This window comes from Bufo gargarizans, chromosome 8 (genome assembly GCF_014858855.1).
Source record: "Bufo gargarizans isolate SCDJY-AF-19 chromosome 8, ASM1485885v1, whole genome shotgun sequence".
Lineage (NCBI taxonomy): Eukaryota > Metazoa > Chordata > Amphibia > Anura > Bufonidae > Bufo > Bufo gargarizans.
In genome coordinates, this window is record NC_058087.1 from 85,333,725 (window position 1) to 85,358,924 (window position 25,200).

Below are 25,200 nucleotides of genomic sequence, written 5' to 3' on the forward strand. Positions count from 1 at the left end.
GTGACACTCAAAAAAGCCATTAACTTTGTTTTACTGATTTTTTGTTATTTTTTATGTTCTTTTTCATAATTTACATTTTTTATACATTTTTTTTTATCAATGAACATATACTCAACAAGAGAATACTCGACACAAAATCATCAACAGCATATACCTTAGTCAAACTTTTCTCCTCACAGTCCGCCTCCATATCCGCAATCAATATTCAAACCATTAGGCTGTAAGGTATAAAGAGTTTGAATGCAATATGATTCTTTCTTTTTAAGTAATGATATTCGATCACCTCCCCTACGAGGCATTTGTATCTGATCAATGATCCAGAATCTCAAGTCTTTTTCACTATGTTTAAGTGAAAAATACCTTGGTACTGGAAGATCCAACCGGCCCTTTCTAATAGTGAACCTATGATTGTTGAGCCTAGTCTTCAGGTCAGTCGATGTTTCCCCTACATACAAGAGATGACAGGGACAGGAGAGGACATACACTACAAAAGTGGAATCACAGGATAGATGGAATTTGATGGGATATGTTATACCAGTATTGGGATGTGTGAAAGACCTGGATCTACTGATAAACCGACAGTTGACACAATGCAGGCACGGGAAGCATCCTGTGCCCGATGGTGCCAATGTGGTCTGTCTGGTGATAGTTTTGGGTCCCACATCAGCTCTGACAAGTTGGTCTTTGATATTTTTGCACCTTCTATATGCACAAAGGGGAGGTATCTTAAACTCTGGCACAGTTTTTTTGCAACCACTTAATATGGGCCAATGTCGTTTCAAGATCTTGTTTACATCATTGCTATACTCGGGGTAGGTGGACACAAATGTAACTCTCCTATTACTCTTCTTATTTTTATTGTTGACCTGTAACAACAAATCTCTATCCATAGCTAATGCTTTATCTTTCTGTGCTTCCAATAATTTACTGGGGTATCCCCGTGCCTTGAATTTGGAAATCATTTCATCAACAGTTTTGTCAAGGACAACCCCATCCATGACTATCCTCCTTGCCCTCAAAAACTGAGAGTATGGCAAATGTTTTACCATACTGCGAGGGTGGCAACTCTCATATCTCAGTGTGGTGTTCCTGTCCGTGGGTTTTATGAATAGTTGCGTACTTAAAGATCCATTGGACCAAATGACATTAGTGTCCAAAAATTGGACAGAGACATCAGAATGAGTAAATTGGAGTTCCTTGTTTACACTATTCAGGTAACGGTGAAAGTCTTCTAGTTGTTGTTTTGTTCCAGTCCAAATGAGGAAGACGTCATCTATGTATCTCCACCATCCCTTGATATATTGGGCATGGTGGGAGCCATAGACGACTTCCTCAAATCGGCACCTATAGATATTGGCGTACGTGGGGGCCACGTTGGAGTTAACTATAAAACCTGCCGACAAAGGCGGTTCGGTTGTAGTAATGGATACTGCCAAATACATCCAGGACATTTTAAGGCAGTTAGATGATGCAAAGGTGTACAATATGATATCACATGATCCCAAATTTCAAATTGCACGGTTGATAGAACAATGTGTTTCTGATGCTTTAATTGCAGGTGTTATAGACTAAAAACTCTCTGAATATTTGATTGTCCCTCATCCCATTACCCCAGTGATCTATATACTGCCCAAAGTCCATAAAACTTTGGTTGACCCACCGGGGCGCCCCATAGTTTCAGGGATGGATTCAGTGTTTGGGCATGTTGCAATCTTTTTAGATAAGGTTCTGCGTGATTTTTCTACCGGCGGGCAATCATATATCAGGGATACATCTGACTTTTTGATCAAGTTGAGGGAGACCAACTTGATGGAAACTGACCCCGTCATCTTGGTCTCCTTTGACATAGTATCTTTATATACTTCAATTGAACATCAAAAAGGGATCTCTGCTGTACAGAGTATGCTAGATATGTCCACACTGACGCCTGAGGCCTGCCTGTTCATCATTAGACTCCTCACGATTGTTCTTGAGTTCAATTATTTTCTTTTTCAAGACACCTATTATGTCCAAAAACGAGGCGTGGCGATGGGGTCCAACGTGGCCCCCACGTACGCCAATATCTATATGCGCCAATTTGAGGAAGACGTCGTCTATGGCTCCCACCATGCCCAATATATCAAGGGATGGTGGAGATACATAGATGACGTCTTCCTCATTTGGACTGGAACAAAACAACAACTAGAAGACTTTCACCGTTACCTGAATAGTGTAAACAAGGAACTCCAATTTACCATCACTCATTCTGATGTCTCTGTCCAATTTTTGGACACTAATGTCATTTGGTCCAATGGATCTTTAAGTACGCAACTATTCATAAAACCCACGGACAGGAACACCACACTGAGATATGAGAGTTGCCACCCTCGCAGTATGGTAAAACATTTGCCATACTCTCAGTTTTTGAGGGCAAGGAGGATAGTCACGGATGCGGTTGTCCTTGACAAAACTGTTGATGAAATGATTTCCAAATTCAAGGCACGGTAAATTATTGGAAGCACAGAAAGATAAAGCATTAGCTATGGATAGAGATTTGTTGTTACAGGTCAACAATAAAAATACGAAGAGTGATAGGAGAGTTACATTTGTGTCCACCTACTCCGAGTATAGCAATGATGTAAACAAGATCTTGAAACGACATTGGCCCATATTAAGTGGTTGCAAAAAAACAGTGCCAGAGTTTAAGATACCTCCCCTTTGTGCATATAGAAGGTGCAAAAATATCAAAGACCAACTTGTCAGAGCTGATATGGGACCCAAAACTATCACCAGACAGACCACATTGGCACCATCGGGCATGGGATGCTTCCCGTGCCTGCATTGTGTCAACTGTCGGTTTATCAGTAGATCCAGGTCTTTCACACATCCCAATACTGGTATAACATAGCCCAACAAATTCCATCTATCCTGTGATTCCACTTTTGTAGTGTATGTCCTCTCCTGTACCTGTCATCTCTTGTATGTAGGGGAAACATCGACTGACCTGAAGACTAGGCTCAACAATCATAGGTTCACTATTAGAAAGGGCTGGTTGGATCTTCCAGTACCAAGGTATTTTTCACTTAAACAACATAGTTAAAAAGACTTGAGATGCTGGATCATTGATCAGATACAAATGCCTCGTAGGGGAGGTGATCGAATATCATTACTTAAAAAGAAAGAATCATATTGCATTCAAACTCTTTATACCTTACAGCCTAATGGTTTGAATATTGATTGCAGATATGGAGGCGGACTGTGAGGAGAAAAGTTTGCCTAAGGTATATGCTGTTGATGATTTTGTGTCGAGTATTCTCTTGTTGAGGATATGTTCATTGATAAAAAAATGTATAAAAAATGTAAATTATGAAAAAGAACATAAAAAATAACAAAAAATCAGTAAAACAAAGTTAATGGCTTTTTTGAGTATCACTTGCATCACTAATTTTATGTATTGTTACAGATTCACTGGAATTTCGGGGAAAGAAATGGAAGATCAATGATGAGCCTGGATGGTGGATGAGGAGCCCACAATGTTCCTCAGTATATTTTTTTACTTGATTATGTAAATTGTTGCACTCTTTTCTCGGGGGGGGGGGGGGGGTGCTGCTCTTGTCTCGATCGCATATAAGGCAGGATAATATGTGCATTGGCTATTCTGACTGCTTACAGTTTATAGTTCTAGCATATAATGGGGAGAACCCTCTTGGTCACGAGTCGCAGCTTGTATGCGACCCGCGATGCTGGAGGTACTGGCGTGCTTGCAGCATTGGGGCCGCGATTAGGGGATAGTTTCCCAACTTGGAAAAGTGGGGACGCTCCCCTGGGTTGCTATAAGTGGAAATCATCCACTGTGACTTGATAATAAATGCAGTAACTCTGTAGGTGCTAACTCAGCAGAGAATATACACTGGCCAAACTCCCTTTACAGAAATGGAGACTCCGAGCCTCAATCATGTGAGTGCGCATGCGCCCCTTTCCCTAGAGACAGCGGACGCGACTTAATGAGTCAGCAATGGGCGTCTGCTACGTAATTTGGGAGCGACATCACTGAAACTAGGTGGAGTTGCGAGGACGCTGATTCATGAGAAGTATGCGATCGTGACATGCGCATTGGCTCCTGAGAGACGCGCTCAACAACGTGATGGTATATGTGGGCCGCATCATTCCCCCAGGTAGAATTTCATCATTGTACCCCCGAAGCACATGTGCACAATTAAAGGATCATTAAATTTAATGAATGTATTAGGAATAGCTGGCCTGATTTATGGATTCTTATGTATTATAATGTAATAGCCAGCTTCATTATGTATTTGTTTTTCTGATAGCACTAGTCACTTTATTCATGATCACTGGGATGTTTCCGTTTTTAACTTATATGTAAAATTGTACACAGTTTTTTATTAAGTATCAATTATGTTGATATCCTTAATGATTTGATTGGCTCACTTATATATGTTGGTTTGTACACTTGTATCAATGCTTGAAAAAGGCTCATGTTGAGCCGAAACGTCGCTTCTTTGCTGCTATCACATGTGTGAATAAAACTCCACTTGTTTTACTAAAGGAACCGTCTGGAGTGCAGTCCAATTTTTTCTATTATATATATATATATATACTGTGGTGCTATCCCCATCTAGTGGTGGAATGTGTGTAATGCACCTAACAGCCTGGTAACAGGGATTCTACACAATAATTAAATACAGCATGATACAACATATGACATAACAAGCTTTTGCAGTGCCCACGTACAATCCTCTGTGACAGGTCATTAATAGAATATTCTAAGTCTAATACTCATCCCACAAATTACATGTAAGGGTCCCTAACACAATATGGTCCAAACAATGTGGCTACAACTTGGGAATATCCCAATGAATATCTCTGATGGAAATCAAAGTGGTATCAGTATAGGCAAATGTTACCAAACACAGACACAAAGCATACTGACCCTGGTATCCGTGGGGGGAGAGAGAGGATGACCTTTATATGTGATTTGCACATGTAATACATGCTGACAGTATCTGTGTGGGGGGAGATGTTGGCTCTACAGTTCTCACCCGCTGATTTTATAATGTGTCTTTGTGGTATTCTGTCTTGATATGATTATTTGTAATAAAGCTTATTTTTCTATGCTACATGTGTGGTTTAGTTGGGTTGATCTCTTTGATATTGCTGTTTTTCCAAATGTCCATAGTGTTTTTACAGTTGTTGCATGTTGTAGTAGTGGCATTTTTCCCTTCTCTGTATGAATAAAAGGTTGAAAGAATGCATTTCACACATATGTGAAGAAAAAAAATCCACATAAAAAGGCATAAAAACTTCATGTGACAAAAGCCATAAAAACTTCATGTGACAAGAGAAAAAAAATGCACGCAGTTTTAGAGCTCTTTTACATACAAAGGGACTCATTTATTAAGATCTGCGTTTTAGACGCCGGTATTAATAAAGCCCTGCACTGGCAGTGGATCTCCGAAGTTCTGAAGAGGTTCTGGCCTCTACATAATTTCGTCGCATCTAGCGCCGCTTCCTAGCTTACATTTAGACCATTTTCTGCGCCTAAAACAGGCATAGAAAATGATGAAAGAGACAGGCTTGCTGGCCCGTCCATGCGATGCCCACTTTTTTAGACTTGGCATGAGTTGGGAGAAGTCGCAGATTGCAGCACAATTAACCATTGCACCACCATCTGCTCCTGATGCCTAATATAGACGTTAAATAAGACGTTTAAGTATAATAAATGACCCCCAAAATTTGTCATTTTCTCACTCATAGAAACCGCTTGGCTTCATGGTGCTTTTCAGTACCATTTTTTCTTTATGACTCTGTGGACCATGTGTTTTTCATGCAGTTTTTTTTCCCTATGGAGAAAATATGTTTAAAGCGTCAGCATGCTGTGTATTTCAGAAAATACCAGACATCCCAAAAAGCCACCTATTTAGCAAAAAGACCAGTGTGTCCTGCATTTCACATTTCCCATAGATCTTCAGCTAACATCTGTACCTGATGTTTTTACTGCAAAAAACATACCAAAAATCAACAGGCTCAAAAAACAACAGAACAAAGAAAGAACATGTTCACTAAAAACCTGTGTGTGTACCCACAAATTCCTGGTCTTCCAATGGTTGCCTTCTGCCTCTCTTATTCTCCAACTGTCAAGAAGGAGCTTTGGAAAACAACAATCACCTGCTTTTAAGGCAACCGCTCTGAATTGTGTATTCACCTCCCTTGATGTAGAATTTTGAATGTCTTCTGCTCCTGAATAGTTTTTCTTCACACTTACAGATATACAAAGAACAGCTGAACACTCGTGTAGTTTTAGTCGCTGTGGAAACATGGACAGACAAGGACCGTATCACAATTGGTCCTGATCCAGTGAAGATGTTACATGACTTCTCCAGATATCGACAGAATAACATCAAACAGCATGCTGATGCTGTACACCTCTTGACGTATGTATTGAATTATCTCTTTAATCAGAGAAATCTATAAAAGTGATAGTCCTAGATAGTTTTGCAGTAGCATGCAGGGCTGCAAGGCTTTAACATTTCCTGTAGATGCTCAGCATAAGGCCTCATGCACTCGGCCATTGTGCAGCTCTTTCGTGCATTGGGGACTGCAAACATCCGTGCGGCGCCCGGGACAGATCTAGACCCATTCAACTTAAATAGGTCCGTGATCCGTCCACACCGTAAAAAAATAGAACATAAAACACCGCAGCCATGGATTGTGGAGCCATTCAAGTGAATGGATCTGCATCCGTGACGTGGTGGGCACACGGCCGGTGCCCGCATATTGCGGACCCGCTGCTTGCCATGGCAGTGTGCAGGAGGCCTAAAGGTGCATTTACACGTGGCAGAAAAATGCCGGAAAATACTGATTTTGTTGTGAATTTCAGTGTGGATTGCATTGCAGACTATTATTCTGTATTGGAACATACAGTGGATTTAAAAAGTCTACACACCCCTGTTAAATTGTCAGGTTTCTGTGATGTAAAAAAAAAGACAAAGATAAATCATTTCAGAACTTTTTCCACCTTTAATGTGACCTATAAACTGTACAACTCAATTGAAAAACAAACTGAAATCTTTTAGGTAGAGGGAAGAAAAAATATAAAAAAAATAAAATAATGTGGTTGCATAAACCTTATACTTTTTTGAAGCACCTTTTGATTTTATTACAACACTCAGTCTTTTTGAATATGAGTCTATCATCATGGCACATTTTGACTTTCTTTGCAAAAACACTCCCAATCTGTCAGATTGCGAGGGCATCTCCTGTGCACAGCCCTCTTCAGATCTCCCCATCGGATTCAGGTCTAGGCTCTGGCCAAAAAGTTCAACCTTGGTTTCATCAGACGATAACACCTTTTCCCACATGCTTTCAGAGACTTCAGATGTGTTTTTTGCAAAATGTAGCCTGGCTTGGATGTTTTTCTTCGTAAGAAAAGGCTTTCGTCTTGCCACTCTACCCCATAGCTCAGACATATGAAGAATACGGGAGATTGTTGTCACATGTACCACACAGCCAGTACTTGCCAGATATTCCTGCAGCTCCTTTAATGTTGCTGTAGGCCTCTTGGTAGCCTCCCAGACCAGTTTTCTTCTCGTCTTTTCATCAAATTTGGAGGGACGTCCAGTTCTTGGTAAGGTCACTGTTGTGCCATATTTTCTCCACCTGATAATGACTGTGTTCACTGTGTTCCATGGTATATCTAATGCCTTCGAAATTCTTTTGTACCCTTCTCCTGACTGATACCTTTTAACAATGAGATCCCTCTGATGCTTTGGAAGCTCTCTGTGGACCATGGCTTTTGCTGTGGGAAGAAAATTTCATGAAAGACCAACTAGAGCAGCTTAACTTTATCTGGGGTTAATCAGAGGCACTTTCAATGATGACTCCTATTTAACATGGTTTTGAATGTGATTGCTTAATTCTGAACACAGCTACAAGAGGGTGTGCACACTTATGCAACCACATTATTTTAGTTTTTGTTGTTTTCTTCCCTCAACCTAAAAGATTTCAGTTTGTTTTTCAATTGAGTGGTACAGTTTATAGGTCACATTAAAGGTGTAATAAGTTCACAAATGATTTATCGTATCTTTGTCTCATTTTTTTACATCACAGAAACCTGACATTTTAACAGGGGTGCGTAGACTTTTTATATCCACTGTATTTTCTGGTGGCTTTTCTGGCACGCGTGAAGCCACTCTAAGGCCCCTTTCTCACGGGCGAGAATTCTGTGCTGGTGCAATGCGTGAGGTGAACACATTGCACCCGCACTGAATCCTGACCCCTTCACTTCAATGGGGCTGTTCAGATGAGCAGTGATTTTCACCCATCACTTGTGCGTTGCGTGAAAATTTTCTATATTATGCCGGCCCCATAGAAATGCAAGTGCGGATGCAATGCGATTTTCATGCATGGTTGCTAGGAGATGATGTAAATAAATTGATAAAAGTCAATTTACTGTATTATTTTCCCTTATAACATGGTTATAAGGGAAAATTATAGCATTTTTAATACAGAATGCTTACTAAAATGTGGCATTAGTGGTTAAAAAAATATATATCAATTAACTCACCTGCCAAAGGACCTTTGATGACACAATCGCGCTCACCACATGGTGAGTGCAGTGACATCAGCGCAGGTCCTGCTGAATGAAGATAGAAGATTTCAATCTTCATTCAGCAGGACCTACGCTGACGTCACCGCGCTCACAACGTGGTGAGCACGATTACGTCATAAAAGGTCTTTTGGCAGGTCCTGAAAGAAGAAGAAAGAAGATGATGCCGGCTGTGTGAACAACAGGATGAGGTGAGTTAATAATATATTTTTTTTTTAACCCCTAAAGCCACATTTTGGTAAGCATTCTGTATTAAGAATGCTATTATTTTCTTTTATAACTCTGTTATAAGGGAAAATAATAAAATATACAGAACACCTAACCCAAACCCAAACTTCAGTGAAGAAGTTTGGGTCTGGGTACAATAGTCTGTTTTTTATCACGCGGTGCAAAACGCATAACAGCAAGTTGCAGACAAATCGCACATATTTTTGTGCCGCGTTACATTTCTATGTCTCACTTGTGTAACACCTGTTACCTTGTAGCAATACTCTAACACAGGCGGCTGTGCCATGGCGGCTAGTATTCTACTAACACAGACATGCTCAACTTGTGGCCCTCCAGCTGTTGCAAAACTAAAACTCCCATCATTCCTGGACAGCCTACAGCTATCAGCCTACAGCAGGGCATGGTGGGAGTTGTAGTTTTACAACAGCTGGAGGGCCACAGGTTGAGCATCCCTGACCTAACAGATCTTTCCAGTTTGTGTGGCGTAAGCAGCAGATCTCAGTATAAGGCCTTATGCACACAACCATATCTGTTTTGCGGTCTGCAAATCATGGATCCACAAAACACGGATACCGACACAATTTCCTCTTCCACAGATCCCACACTATGCTACAAATGCCTATTCTTAAATATATAAAAGTTAGGGGGGCGCTCAATATCAAGACTATATGGATCACTATAAAAATTTAATATTAAAACCCTTTAATCAGCATACACTTAAAAAAAAATATATATATATATATATATATATATATATATATATATAATACAATCAAAACTGCAAGCACAAGCAGCTATATTCCTATCTCAGGTATTGTAGTAAATGATCATGCCCATAAATGATGGTAGACAGTCAATTCATTAATAGGTACGGTGTTCATCCAGATCTATGTGGATATTCTGGTTATAACCCTACACTGTTCCACTTAGTGTACTGTGTATTACTCCACTCTTATCTTTCTTAATTGGAATCCTCCTCCTTTAGTTTTCAAACTGTGTCCACAATCTCTGATAATCAGTTAATACGGTGTCGGACCACGCGCTCACCACATCAGTATCAATATATATTCAGTCATCTAGCTGCATGCAACAAATAAAACCTCAGGGTGAGTGTTTGTACTTTACCACTCTCTGCATGGTTGTTCGCGCTTGGTTTTGTCTCATCTCAGGAGAATTTCCTCCTCTTTCGCCTGCCAGGACCTACGCGGCGTCCCACGTGATCCAGCCGTCACCTCGTGGTGTCCCACGTGACAGAGGCAGGAAGCAGAGCGTGTCTTCTGGGTCCTAGAGTCTCGCCGCTCCGCTGCAATAATACACACAGTCGGTGTTCCGAAATCCTCAATCTCCGGATTCCCACAAGATGCCCCTATATTGCAGCCACACAAGTGGAGTATAGGTTCTTCACTGTCCTCGACCAAACGTGTTTCGGGGCTACAACATGAACTGGCATTTATTTTATAGGGTAAATACACCACATGCAGTCTGTGAAGTGTTTGGGCCAGAATCTGGATCTAGAATCCATATCTTGAGGACTGTTAACTATCCCAGAGAACATTGTGGTAGTGGGTATTTACCCTATAAAAGAAATGCCAGTTCATTTACTGTATAACCACTGAGGAAGGGGCATGTTGTAGCCCTGAAACGCGTTTGGTCGAGGACAGTGAAGAACCTATTCTCCACTTGTGTGGCTCCAATATAGGGGCATCTTGTGAGAATCTGCAGATTGAGGATTTCGGAACAACGACTGTGTTTATTATTACGGCGAGACTCTAGGAACCAGAAGACATGCTCTGCTTCCTGCCTTGTCACGTGGGACGCCACGATGAGACGGCTGGATCACGTGGGACGCCGCATAGGTCCGAAAGAGGAGGAAATTCTCCTGAGATGAGACAAAACCAAGCGCGAACAACCATGGCAGAGAGTGGTAAAGTACAAACACTCACCCTGAGGTTTTATTTGTTGCATGCAGCTAGATGACTGTATATATATTGATATTGATGTGATAAGCGCGTGGTCCGACACCGTATTAACTGATTATCAGAGATCGTGGACGCAGTTTGAAAACTAAAGCAGGAGGATTCCAATTGAGAAAGATAAGAGTGGAGTAATACACAGTACACTAAGTGGAACAGTGTAGGGTTATAACCAGAATATCCACATAGATCTGGATGAACACCGTACCTATTAATGAATTGACTGTCTACCATCATTTATGGGCATGATCATTTACTACAATACCTGAGATAGGAATATAGCTGCTTGTGCTTGCAGTTTTGATTGTATTATATATTATTTATATATTTTTAAGTGTATGCTGATTCAAGGGTTTTGATATTTAATTTTTATAGTGGACCGTATAGTCTTGATATTGAGTGGCCCCCGAAATTTTATATATTTAGGTTTGTTGTTTACAGGCTTTGGGTGAGCCAGTGGGTTGTGCACCACTCCATCTCCGAGTAGATAGATGAGCCGCTTACTTTTCAATTTTTATAAATGCCTATTCTTGTCCGCAAAACGGACAAGAATAGGACATGTTAAAAAAAAATTGTGGGTCCACAAAATGGACATACGGATGCTAACAGAACACGGGGGTTCTGTCAACATCTTTTTTGATCCCATTGAGATGAATGGGTCTGCATCCGTTTTGCAAAAAATGGAGATAGGATGCAGGCAAAAAATACGGTTGTGCGCAAGTTTTATCAGAACTCTCCAACAGCTAAGGGCTCATTCAAACAATTGAATTTCATGTGCAGGTGCTTTTCAAGAGTATTACTGAATGCACGGACCATCGGTTCATGCTGAGAAAATTTCAGTAAGCACCATCCAGCTCCAATTTTCTCACAAGACTCATTCACTCAAGTGAGTGAGTCTGCGAGAAAAACAGACAGCACACAAACCACATCTGTGTGTGGTCCATTTGAACAGTTTAGTCTTCTTTCACACTAGAGTTAGGCTTGTCCAGCAGGGGAACAGCCTGCCAGATCCGTACTAACGCTTCCCGATTATAGTGAATAGGGCCAGGCCGGGCTTCGGGCAGCACACGTGTGCTGGAACAGCCTGCCGGACAAGCCTAACGCTAGTGTGAAAGAAACCTTAATTTAACTGGGTTTCCTGATAGCAGACTATTATGGAAATCCTATTTGTGAAGTCCTGCAATGTAATCTTTAAAATGGTTCCTAAAGTGGAGCTTCAGATAGTATTCTTTTGAGGGTTGTTCTAGCTTAGATCACTTAAAATGTGTATTTTTGAATTACTTTTAAGGAATAGGACTTTCCATTATAAACGGAGCAGTATGAGCTTCTTTGGAGGAATCTGTTCCACCTCTAGAGGCGTGGGAGTGAATGAGGTAATATTATATGTTATTTCATATTACGTACTATTTTCCTGATATATCCAGGGTTGTAATTAGTGATAAAATCCTTGAAATTTGGATTTCATTTGGCCAAATCAAATTGATGGGGCGATTCGATTCGAGTGTGAATAAATTCAACCTGATTCAAAAGTGTATATGTGGCTATGGGCAAACGCATGGTTACTGCAGGTAACAAACAGCACTGTAAAAATGCAAATATCTGCTGGTGTGTATACTGTGCACACTGCCAGGGGTCATGTGATCCTCTTTCTTCATCTTTCCAGTCTTCTGATGTCATTTTGAGAGATTCACCTAATTTGAATCGCCAAACATTCCAATTTAGATTTGACCTGAATTTGTGGAAAATTCAGCTTGAATCCATTTAGTTTAGAGTTGATTTGCTCATCTCTCGTTGTAATGCATTTCACATATATTTTAGAAACTATGTGGAATATATTGGGCTAAGCAGTTAAACATTTTAATGGGTGATCCTTCCCTCTATCCCTTCTTTCTTAAAATCCTGTCATATTTGTGTTGATGTCTGTACAGTACCAGGAATGTACCGTACATTTATCCCTTTTCTGCAAATAGATGTGCTATTAAATCCTTATTCTAATATTCTAACTGCAGTAGGATATAAGATCATGTCTAATGGATGGCTCATGCACAGGAGTTGTGTCCATGCCATACACAGCAAGTGCATCGCCAATTTACAAAGGACATCACAATGAAACAGCCGGGATCAGAGTTGTCTGGTCTCACCTCTTTTACCTGCAACCTTGCAACCTGACCCCCATGTCTTCCATAAGTGAAAGCCTATGTCACACTGACAGACAATAAGGCTGCTACTTATCGAATTATTGCAGCTTCAAGTACCCTGGTTGGACAAAAAAAAAAAAAAAAGGTAAAATTAAGATCAATAAAGTTTAATACAATAAAAAAGGTCTGTCCCCCACAAAATATAAAAAAAATATATAAATATTTTATTTTTATAAAATATAAAATATTGTATAATATAGTTACATGATGCTGCTGCAATTGGCCCTTAGAAAAACAATTTTTTAAACCACAGCTGTCTCAGCCATCAGTTAGTGCCACCAGCCACATCCACCAGTCCCAGTGCCAGCAGTTTCAGCCATCAGTCAGTGCCACAATCCACAGCCACCAGTCACAGTGCCAGAATTCTCAGCCACCAGTCACAGTGCCAGCATTCTCAGCCACTAGTCAGTGCCAGCATTCTTTGCCACCAGTAAGTGCCAGCATTCTCAGCCACCAGTCATTGTCAGTAGTCTCAGCCACCAGCCACTGTCAGCAGTCTCAGCCAGAGCCAGCACTCTGTGCCAGCAGTCTCAGCCACAAGCCAACAGTCTTGGCCACCAGCCACAGCCACCAGTCAGTGCCAGCAGTCTCAGCCAGCAGTCAGTGCCAGCCGTCTCAGCCATCAGTCAGGCACACCAGCCACAGTGCCAGAAGTCTCAGCCACCAGTCAGTGCCAGATGTCTCAGCCACCAGTCAGTGCCAGCTGTCTCGGCCATCACTCAGTGCCACCAGCCACAGCCACCAGTCACAGTGCCAGCAGTCTCGGCCAGCAGTCAGTGCCAGCCATCTCAGCCATCAGTCAGTGCCACCAGTCTGTGTCAGCAGTCTCAGCTGCAGTCAGCAATCTTAGCCACAGCCAGGACTCAGTGCCATCAGTCTTAGCCACAAGCCACAGCCAGCAGTCTCAGCCACAGCCATCCATCAGTGCCAGCAATCTCAGCCACAGCCAGCACTCAATGCTAGCAGTCTCAGCCACAAGCCGCAGCCAGCAGTCTCAGACACAGCCACCACTCAGTGCCAGCAGTCTCAGCCACAAGCCACAGCCAGCAGTCTCAGCCACAGCCACCAGTCAGTGCCAGCAGTCTCAGCCACCAGCTGCAGGCAGCAGCCTCAGCCCCAGCCAGCAGTCAGTGCCACTAGCCACACGCACCATTCAGAGCCACAGCCATCAGTCAGTGCAAGCATTCTCAGCCAGCAGCTGCAGCCAGCAGTCTCAGCTACAGCCACCAGTCAGTGTCAGCAGTCTCAGCCACCAGCCGCTGGCAGCACTCTCGGCCACAGCCATCAGTCAGTGCCAGCAGTCTCAGCCACCAGTCACAGTGCCAGCAGTCTCAGCCACCAGTCAGTGCCAGCAGTCAATGCCAGCCATCTCAGCCATCAGCCATTGCCACCAGCCATAGCCTCCGGTCACAGTGCCAGAGCAGCTTCAGCCACCAGTCAGTGCCAGCCGTCTCAGCCATCACTAAGTGCAACCAGCCACAGCCACCAGTCACAGTGCCAGCAGTCTCATCACCACCAGTCAGTTCCAGCAGTCTCATCACCACCAGTCAGTGCCAGCCGTCTCAGCCATCAGTTAGTGCCACCAGTCACAGTGTCAGCAGTCTCAGCCATACAATCTGGTCAAGTTCCCTTTCCATTTAATATTCATACCTAGGGTGCTTTCACATTCATGGCAGGGGACTTCGGCAGGCTGTTCCGGCGGGTGAACAGCCTGTCGGATCCGTCCTGCTGCTAGTTCACGTGTGCCCCTGGACTGCCGCTCCATCCCCATTGACTATAATGTGGGCGAAGTTCCGGTGGCGGCACAGCAGCGCACGGCGAGAGACAGCCAGACTAAAAGTCCCTTGACTTGAAAAAGCAGCACGCGAAATACGCCTCGGGGAGTGGACTGGTGGTGCATGTATTTTGTTGTGGACTATCATCCGATCAGTATTATTGGATAGCGCTGTTTGGCTTTTCAGTAAGTCTTATCAACTTTTGGTGAAGCACATTCACCTTTAAGGGTTTTTACTTGTTGACTTTGTACAAGATGATTACACTTTTTAGTGTGCCACAGCAACGGTGCCTGATATATTTCTTGATTTGCACATGTTTATATTCATCTTCTACTTAGTGCAGTCTATCAACTTTGCAGCTGACCGTCACTGGTTATGGTTTTTAGTTTTATTGATGACCGCATGTTTGCACTTGCAATTTATTCAATAGCCCACCAATCATGCACCACCAGCCCTATAGTTTTTAATCTTCATTTTTAATATTGTGTTTTGCTAATCATGTGAATTAAAGTGATTATAATAAAATTATGTATTGATTGATTATACTTTGTGTTGGTATATCATTTCATATGACATAGTGAGGATCCATATATTGCTTTGGGTGTTGATGATTTGGTTATATATGGGTTTAATACATTTATATGGGAATTAGTTTTGGTGTTTTACTCAAGCTTACTTAGCTTGGATTTAGGGAATGCAAGCTCAGGAGGGGACATGCAACCATTTAGAAATCACAGGCAGGGCCTGCGGGCCCAGCAGAGCCGGGAGTGCTCTGCTGGCCGACACACAGCCTTCCCCTAGGAAGGGGTAGACCAGACTCTGCACAACCTGTCCACAGGGAGGAGAAGGCTAGACTGACTTTCCTAACACTAAACTCCTCCCTCTCTAGAGAGGGCTGGAAGGAACTAGAGAAACGCTTGTTCATCTGGTAATTGAATTGTTTGTGCACACACAAAAATTATTGTTTACTGACAGCAGATTGTGCTGTGTAAACACAATCTGCTGCCTGTAAACAAGTCATTATGAAGACGAGCGATGGGATTAGCGATCATTCCTCCCCATACTGTGGAGGAGATCGCTGCTTGTAAATGCAGCAATCTCCGTCACTAACTAGCAATCTGTTGCTCTGTTGTCCCAAGTAAAGGAACCTTATGTGTCTGTCTAGCTGTCTATCAATCAAACATTCTGTCTGTCTATCTAATATCTATGATGAGGCTTGCATTTACACATTACACATATAACATATAGTAATAATTACGCTATGTTTATGTCACAGTACGGGTTTTTGATGGCAATGGCCCAGCAGCTGGCTCAAAGTTTAGCTCAGAATCTTGGTATACAGTGGGAACCAGCCTCCAGAAAAATGAAGCCAAGTAAGTGTCAATATGAGGACTTACGAATTAGAGATAAGTTAATTAATTCGCAAATATCAATAAATCAAATCAGACATCTTAAGCAGTGAGGGGCTGCTCAAGAGGCTTCTCTTTAACTGACAGTAACTGACATCTCACCTGGTCCTGGGAATCTCACACCTTCGCCTTTTCTCCAAGTAGCTTTACAAATGTAGAGTCTGTAGCTTCTGCCGAAGCAGCACGGATGCCGACTATGCGCGCACCGCTGCACTTCTGGATACCCAGAGATGTCCTGTCCTGTTAATCAAGGGGAAGGGGAAGCATCTTGTGCAGCAAGAGCCAGCCCCTCGCAGCTGAAGAACTCTGTTTTGAAAACAATTCAGTTCTTACAAATCGATGCACTCATCTCTGCTATGAATAGATTAATTTGATCTCAAAACAAATAAAACTGAAAAAATCCTTTTCTTTCATCTATTTCTTTTAATAGTAGTTAGTAGTTTTCTGGTTATTACTTATTACATAATTGTTATTCTTTGATTGTAATATGAAAACAGGTAGTATAGATTCACAAATTTTTTTTGTTTTATAATGTCTTTTTTTTAAATCTATTAACATTATCTCTGGTATGTCAGAACCTTTGTTGGACCATGTGTTAAATATTGACACCCAGACAAGTGCAGATATTTACTAATGATATGAGAAATAGATACTACCATTAGCGTTGCTAGGGCCGGTGCAGTAGAAAATGTGACAGTGCAAAAAATACCCCCTTGTAAGGCCCCCAGTTGAGCTAATATCCCCATAGTACTCACCATAATGTGCCCCAGTATAAAATACTACAGAGCCCCCCATATAAAATATCCCTTCTTTGTGGCCTCAGTAGATTCCCCTATAGTGCCCACCAATAATGTGCCAGTAATAAGTGCCCCCAATAATGTGCCAGTAATACGTGCCCCCAATAATATGCCAGTAATACGTGCCCCCAATAATGTGCCAGTAATAAGTGCCGCCATAGATGCCCCCAATAATGTGCCAGTAAAATGTGTCCCCATGGATGCCCCAATCATGTGCCAGTAACAAGAGCCCGCCAAAACATTTGCCAGTAACAAGAGCACCCCATAATGTGCCAGTAATACGTGCCCCCAATAATGTGCCAGTAATAAGTGCCCCCATAGATGCCCCCAATAATGTGCTAGTAAAATGTGTCCCCATAGATGCCCCCAATCATGTGCCAGTAACAAGAGCCCGCCCAAACATTTGCCAGTAACAAGAGCACCCCATCATGTGCCAGTAACAAGAGCACCCCCATCATATGCCAGTAACAAGAGCCCCCCATCATGTGCCAGTAACAAGAGCCCCCCCAATCATGTGCCAGTAACAAGAGCCCCCCATCATGTGCCAGTAATAAGAGCCCCCCATCATGTGCCAGTAACAAGAGCCCCCCCAGTATGTGCCAGTAACAAGAGCCCCCCTCATGTGCCAGTAAAACTTTAAAGTATTGTACATATAAAAAACTTATACTTATACACTTATACTTGCCTCCATGTCAGCAATGCGATGCAGGCCTCTTCCGGCCTGTGTCCCGCACAGTACGGCTCAGGCAGTGCGCTGCCTAGTGCCGGCAACCCATCAGAGGAACAGGGAAGGGACACTCCTCTCCCTCCCCTGCCCCGCTGCAGCACAGCCATCTGTATTGCTGTCCTGAGGACGACGATATACAGATGACTATGGAGATGAGCGCTTTATCGCAACGCCACTGGATACTACTATCAGATATTATCAGATGTTATACAGTTATAAATGTTTTATGTTGCTTATTTATTCACTATTTATTCACTATTATTATCGTTATCAATATTCTTTCAGAAGAATGTGACTGTACAGAGAACTTTGGTGGATGCATTATGGAGGAAACTGGGTAGGTATGGTACCTCTAGAATATGCCAAATATAGATTTTAACTACTTCCTGACCCAGCGATTTTCTGTCTTTTGCCTTTTTCTCCATCTTCCATGAGCCATAACTCTTTTTTATTTTTATTATTTACATAGTCTCAATTAACCACGGCATGGTATCTGAGGGATTAAAAGTCAATGATTGACAACAACTTTGGGTGTCCGCTGTGTAAAACAGCAGGCACCTCGGCAGCTTCAGCTTCCCCAACATGTTTTGTCACCTACCACGGCAACATCAGGGGTAGGGATGAGCGAATCGACTTTGGATGAAACATTCGCAGGAGCTCCATACAGTATGAGAATGAATTGGCTCCGATGAGCCGAAGTTATTGCTTCACGAAGTCTCGCGATACTTCGTGTAATAACTTCATAAATTAATTTGTACAGTAAAAAAACATTTCCCGAACTTGGGTTCGGTTACAGTAAAAATGAATTTATAAAGTTATTACACAAAGTCTTGCAAGACTTCCTGAAGCAATAACTTTGGCTCATCGGACCAATACATTTTAATACTGTACAGAGCTCCTGCTCTGTACCGTATTAGAACAAAGTTTCATGCTTCATCTGAAGTCGATTTGCTTATCCTTAATCAGGGGTATTGGAGCACTGCTGGTGTGAACACCTACGGACATCCACAAATCCTGAGCGAGGCCAAAGATGACGTTTCTGAGCGCCCATCACGGTACTGCCTGGGCTCTGTCACCAGCACCATGTGACCGATGCACTTGTGCCTGTGTCAAACACAGGCTGAGAGAATGGCATCTCTGTCAAAAGACCCGCTAGTGATCAGTCTATCTGCTCACACACCGGGTCCTAAAGCCAGACAGCTATAACCCAAGTTGGAGGGAAGGGGAGGATAATTATACTAGTATCTATGATATCATCCCTATCCATGTCAAATATGGACCACCTTAAGGCTACACGCAAACGACAGTGAAAAAAAAAATCTGTTAAAAACAGACATTTTTAGCGGACATTTTTTTTTTTTTACTGATGCCTTTCTGAGAAGATTTCTATCTTCATTCAGCAGGACCTGCGCTGTCGTCACCGCGCTCACCACGTGGTGAGCGCGATTACGTCACCAGAGGTCCTTTTGCAGGTCCTGAAAGAAGAAGCAAGAAGAGGATGCCGGCTGCGCAATCAATTGGAACAGGTAAGTTAATTTTTTTTATTTTTTAACACCTCAATCTACAGTTTACTAAGCATTCTTTATTAAGAATGCTATTATTTTCCCTTATAACCTTTAAATATTAAAATCTACAGAATACCTAACCCAAACCCGAACTTCAGTGAAGAAGTTCGGGTTCGGGTCCGGGTACCACAGTCATTTTTTATCACACGCTTGCAAAACGCATTGCACCCACGTGATAAAAACTGAACATCGGAACGCAATCGCAGTCAAAACTGACTGCAATTGCGTACCTACTTGCACAATTTTGCCTGAATGCAGACGCAACGCATCTGGACCTAATCCAGACACGATCGTCTGCAAGGGGCCTTAGTTTGCCAATACATTGCTATTGAGTGTACATCAATACAATAACTGTTTTGGTATTAGTTAACCCTTTGCAGTAGTCCTATGGGGTACTGCATCTTTTCTCAGGAGGCATATCCTTTCTGATGCAGCTTTCTCCCTATCACAGCTCAGGAGGTGTTTCCTTTCTGCTGTAGTTCTCTCCCTGTAACTGTCACAGCTCCTACCAGTAGATAAGGCTAGTGACAGTTGATGGATGGAACTGATCATTCATGTGTGTCTACTTCAGTAAGCAATAGAGAAAACAGGCAAGTGGTGCTATACAGATATATTTTATTAAATAGCTCAGTGGCTATACTAAATTCTAAATTATATGCAGTTACAAAAGTATTCAGATCCAGGTGGTGGTTTGAAAAATGTAGAATATTTTTCGTGGCACAACCTCTTTAACTTTAAAGATTGACAGATGTATCAGAATGTATGCACATGCTATAGGAGTAAAAAAAAACAACAACAAAAAGTGAGTAGTTTGTTATGAATTTTGAAGATTGTTTAGGTACTGTCTAATGATTTTAATTTTCAGAAACCTTTTCTGTTTCTTCTTTCACCCTGTAGTGTGTATCATTCTCGAAGGTTTTCTAAGTGCAGCATTGCTGAGTTCAAGGAATTTCTCTCCCGTGGAGGAGGATTATGTCTTTTCAATAGACCAACAAAGGTACATAAAGACAATCAATATAGATTGTTTGACCTACTAAGTAACATTCCTAGTGTTCTGGATCACTGACCTTCTGTAAGTCAGTTGTATAAGTCACAGCTCATTCCATAATATACATAGAAACTCCTCTACAAAATACAATTACAATATGTGTATAGAGAATTGCTTAAAGGGGTTGTCCAGGACTTAACTATTGATGACCTATCTTCAGAATAGGTCACCGATATCAGATCGGTGGGGGTCCAACACCTGACTGCCTTGCCAATCAACGGTTGGAAGGAGCTGTGCTGCTTGGATGAGCGTTGAGGCCTCTTCATAGTATACCAAGCACAGCACTATAGCTTATATCTAAGGCTACATTCACACAACCGTTTTTTGCAGACCTATTGAAACAAATGGGTCCACATCCTATCTGCAATAAAAACAAAACTGACACGGAAACAAAATGCGTTTGTGTGAATGTAGCCTAAGTTGTACAAAATCATTTGACCAATGAATGTGACGTAACAGGCTCTTTCAACAGGTTATTGGTGGGGTACCAGGAGTTAGACTGTTACCAATCAGATATTGATGACACATCCTGCAGATAGGTAATCAGTATCTAGGATCTGGAAAACATCTATATCCTATTCAGTACATGATCAGTTTTGCACATTGGCAGAGCATTTATTTTAGAAACAATGATATTGTAAGCTATAATTAACAGGATAATGTTATAACATTAATTTCATATAGGGATTGGTGGGGTATTGCTCTGGTAAACAGGGTAGCGGACGCAGTATAGAGGCACATAAGTCTTTGACTTTAACAGTTCGGTGGTTATTCACACATAAGGAAACACAAAATGACAGTTCACAGTCTTGGTGTTTGTTCAAACCATGCAATGTCCATAGAACAAAATCTTCACCTGGTTAGCAGTTGTTCCCCCACCCGCCCACAGCAGGCTTTAGGTGCCTGTTTTCCAGCATGCAGCTTTCAATCCTTTAGCACGGCACCAATTCACAGATCCCAAAACAGAGTCTCCACAGCTTGCCTGTCAGATGGAGGATCATGCACACACAGCTGAGACTGCTGGCTGGGTTTTTATATAGGCCAATAAAGACCCGGCCTGGAGCGTGGGGAGGATCCACCCACCCAGCACTTTGGCTACTCCCAGTAAGAGCCGTCCCGGATCGGCTTTACAGGGAGTGCAGAATTATAAGGCAAGTTGTATTTTTGATGATTAAATTTAATAATTATACAACAACCATGTTCTCAATGAACCCAAAAAAACTCATTAATATCAAAGCTGAATATTTTTGGAAGTAGTTTTTAGTTTGTTTTTAGTTTTCGCTATTTTAGGGGGATATCTGTGTGTGCAGGTGACTATTACTGTGCATAATTATTAGGCAACTTAACAAAAAACTAATATATACCCATTTCAATTATTTATTTTTACCAGTGAAACCAATATAACATCTCAACATTCACAAATATACATTTCTGACATTCAAAAACAAAACAAAAACAAATCAGTGACCAATATAGCCACCTTTCTTTGCAAGGACACTCAAAAGCCTGCCATCCATGGATTCTGTCAGTGTTTTGATCTGTTCACCATCAACATTGCGTGCAGCAGCAACCACAGCCTCCCAGACACTGTTCAGAGAGGTGTACTGTTTTCCCTCCTTGTAAATCTCACATTTGATGATGGACCACAGGTTCTCAATGGGGTTCAGATCAGGTGAACAAGGAGGCCATGTCATTAGATTTTCTTCTTTTATACCCTTTCTTGCCAGCCACGCTGTGGAGTACTTGGACGCGTGTGATGGAGCATTGTCCTGCATGAAAATCATGTTTTTCTTGAAGGATGCAGACTTCTTCCTGTACCACTACTTGAAGAAGGTGTCTTCCAGAAACTGGCAGTAGGACTGGGAATTGAGCTTGACTCCATCCTCAACCCGAAAAGGCCCCACAAGCTCATCTTTGATGATACCAGCCCAAACCAGTACTCCACCTCCACCTTGCTGGCGTCTGAGTCGGACTGGAGCTCTCTGCCCTTTACCAATCCAGCCACGGGCCCATCCATCTGGCCCATCAAGACTCACTCTCATTTCATCAGTCCATAAAACCTTAGAAAAATCTGTCTTGAGATATTTCTTGGCCCAGTCTTGACGTTTCAGCTTGTGTGTCTTGTTCACTGGTGGTCGTCTTTCAGCCTTTCTTACCTTGGCCATGTCTCTGAGTATTGCACACCTTGTGCTTTCGGGCACTCCAGTGATGTTGCAGCTCTGAAATATGGCCAAACTGGTGGCAAGTGGCATCTTGGCAGCTGCACGCTTGACTTTTCTCAGTTCATGGGCAGTTATTTTGCACCTTGGTTTTTCCACACGCTTCTTGCGACCCTGTTGACTATTTAGAATGAAACGCTTGATTGTTCGATGATCACGCTTCAGAAGCTTTGCAATTTTAAGAGTGCTGCATCCCTCTGCAAGATACAGACGTGGACAAAATTGTTGGTACCCTTTGGTCAATGAAAGAAAAAGTCACAATGGTCACAGAAATAACTTTAATCTGACAAAAGTAATAATAAATTAAAATTCTATAAATGTTAACCAATGAAAGTCAGACATTGTTTTTCAACCATGCTTCAACAGAATTATGTAAAAAAATAAACTCATGAAACAGGCATGGACAAAAATGATGGTACCCCTAACTTAATATTTTGTTGCGCAACCTTTTGAGGCAATCACTGCAATCAAACGCTTCCTGTAACTGTCAATGAGACATCTGCACCTCTCAGCAGGTATTTTGGCCCACTCCTCATGAGCAAACTGCTCCAGTTGTGTCCGGTTTGAAGGGTGCCTTTTCCAGACTGCATGTTTCAGCTCCTTCCAAAGATGCTCAATAGGATTGAGGTCAGGGCTCATAGAAGGCCACTTTAGAATAGTCCAATTTTTTCCTCTTAGCCATTCTTGGGTGTTTTTAGCGGTGTGTTTTGGGTCATTGTCCTGTTGCAAGACCCATGACCTGCGACTGAGACCAAGCTTTCTGACACTGGCTAGTACATTTCTCTCTAGAATTCCTTGATAGTCTTGAGATTTCATTGTACCCTGCACAGATTCAAGACACCCTGTGCCAGACGCAGCAAAGCAGCCCCAGAACATAACAGAGCCTCCTCCATGTTTCACAGTAGGGACAGTGTTCTTTTCTTGATATGCTTCATTTTTTCGTCTGTGAACATACAGCTGATGTGCCTTGGCAAAAACTTCGATTTTTGTCTCATCTGTCCACAGGACATTCTCCCAGAAGCTTTGTGGCTTGTCAACATGTAGTTTGGCATATTCCAGTCTTGCTTTTTTATGATTCGTTTTCAACAATGGTGTCCTCCTTGGTCGTCTCCCATGTAGTCCACTTTGGCTCAAACAACGACGGATGGTGCGATCTGACACTGATGTTCCTTGAGCATGAAGTTCACCTTGAATCTCTTTAGAAGTCTTTCTAGGCTCTTTTGTTACCATTCGGATTATCCGTCTCTTAGATTTGTCATCAATTTTCCTCCTGCGGCCACGTCCAGGGAGGTTGGCTACAGTCCCATGGATCTTAAACTTATGAATAATATGTGCAACTGTACTCACAGGAACATCTAGTTGCTTGGAGATGGTCTTATAGCCTTTACCTTTAACATGCTTGTCTATAATTTTCTTTCTGATCTCTTGAGACAGCTCTTTCCTTTGCTTCCTCTGGTCCATGTCGAGTGTGGTACACACCATATCACCAAACAACACAGTGATTACCTGGAGCCATATATATAGGCCCAATGGCTGATTACAAGGTTGTAGACACCTGTGATGCTAATTAGTGGACACACCTTGAATTAACATGTCCCTTTGGTCACATTATGTTCTGTGTTTTCTAGGGGTACCATCATTTTTGTCCATGCCTGTTTCATGAGTTTATTTTTTTACATAATTCTGTTGAAGCATGGTTGAAAAACAATGTCTGACTTTCATTGGTTAACATTTATAGAATTTTAATTTATTATTACTTTTGTCAGATTAAAGTTATTTCTGTGACCATTGTGACTTTTTCTTTCATTGACCAAAGGGTACCAACAATTTTGTCCACGTCTGTATCTCACTATTTTTGACTTTTCTGAGCCTGCCAAGTCCTTCTTTTGACCCATTTTGCCAAAGGAAAGGAAGTTGCCTAATAATTATGCACACCTGATATAGGGTGTTGATGTCATTAGACCACACCCCTTCTCATTACAGAGATGCACATCACCTAATATGCTTAATTGGTAGTAGGCTTTCGAGCCTATACAGCTTGGAGTAAGACAACATGCATAAAGAGGATGATGTGGTCAAAATACTCATTTGCCTAATAATTCTGCACTCCCTGTACAGCCATACTAACAACAAACAGTGTCAGTCAGCAGTAGCTGCCGCTGACATTTAAATCTACCGGCTCTTACCTCACTTGCACTTCCCTACAGGATTAATTGAAGTTTATTCTGTTATTATTCATTATAATATTTTTGGAGGATTTACATTACTCATTAACCGCTTGGATACTGGAGGTTTTTTCATTTTCATTTTTCTTTCCTGTTTTCCTGGAGCCATAACTTTATTTCTCCATTCAGATAGCTGTATGAAGGCTTGTTTTTTGCAGGATAAGTTGTACTTTTGTTTAATACCACCATTAAATATGGCATACGATGTAGTAGGAAGCTGGGAAAAAATAAAAAATAAATGCATGTATGCCACAGTTTTATGGGTGTTGTCCCTATGACGTTCTTTATGTGGAAAAACATACCTGTGCCCTTCACTCTCTAGGTCAGTACGATTACAACACTACATATGTGTAGTTTTTTGTGTTTTAATTCTGAAATAAATAAAAACTTTAAAAAAAAGTCTTTTTTTTTATTTTTTTATTGCCATATTG

General features: G+C 41.8%; 1 protein-coding gene across 5 annotated transcripts in view; it reads left to right on the plus strand.

Moving 5' to 3' along the window:
- ADAM23 (ADAM metallopeptidase domain 23) overlaps window positions 1-25,200 on the plus strand; it is a 380,159-nt gene that overhangs the window by 266,445 nt on the left and 88,514 nt on the right. For 3 of the 5 annotated variants that reach the window (XM_044303192.1, XM_044303191.1, XM_044303194.1), the window contains exons 11-15: window positions 6,265-6,431; window positions 12,095-12,179; window positions 16,056-16,152; window positions 17,998-18,049; window positions 20,175-20,274. In XM_044303192.1, coding sequence (XP_044159127.1) covers window positions 6,265-6,431; window positions 12,095-12,179; window positions 16,056-16,152; window positions 17,998-18,049; window positions 20,175-20,274 — 501 coding nt within the window. The remainder of the gene's footprint in view (window positions 1-6,264; window positions 6,432-12,094; window positions 12,180-16,055; window positions 16,153-17,997; window positions 18,050-20,174; window positions 20,275-25,200) is intronic. The other 2 variants (XM_044303193.1, XM_044303195.1) reach the window with 1 other exon arrangement.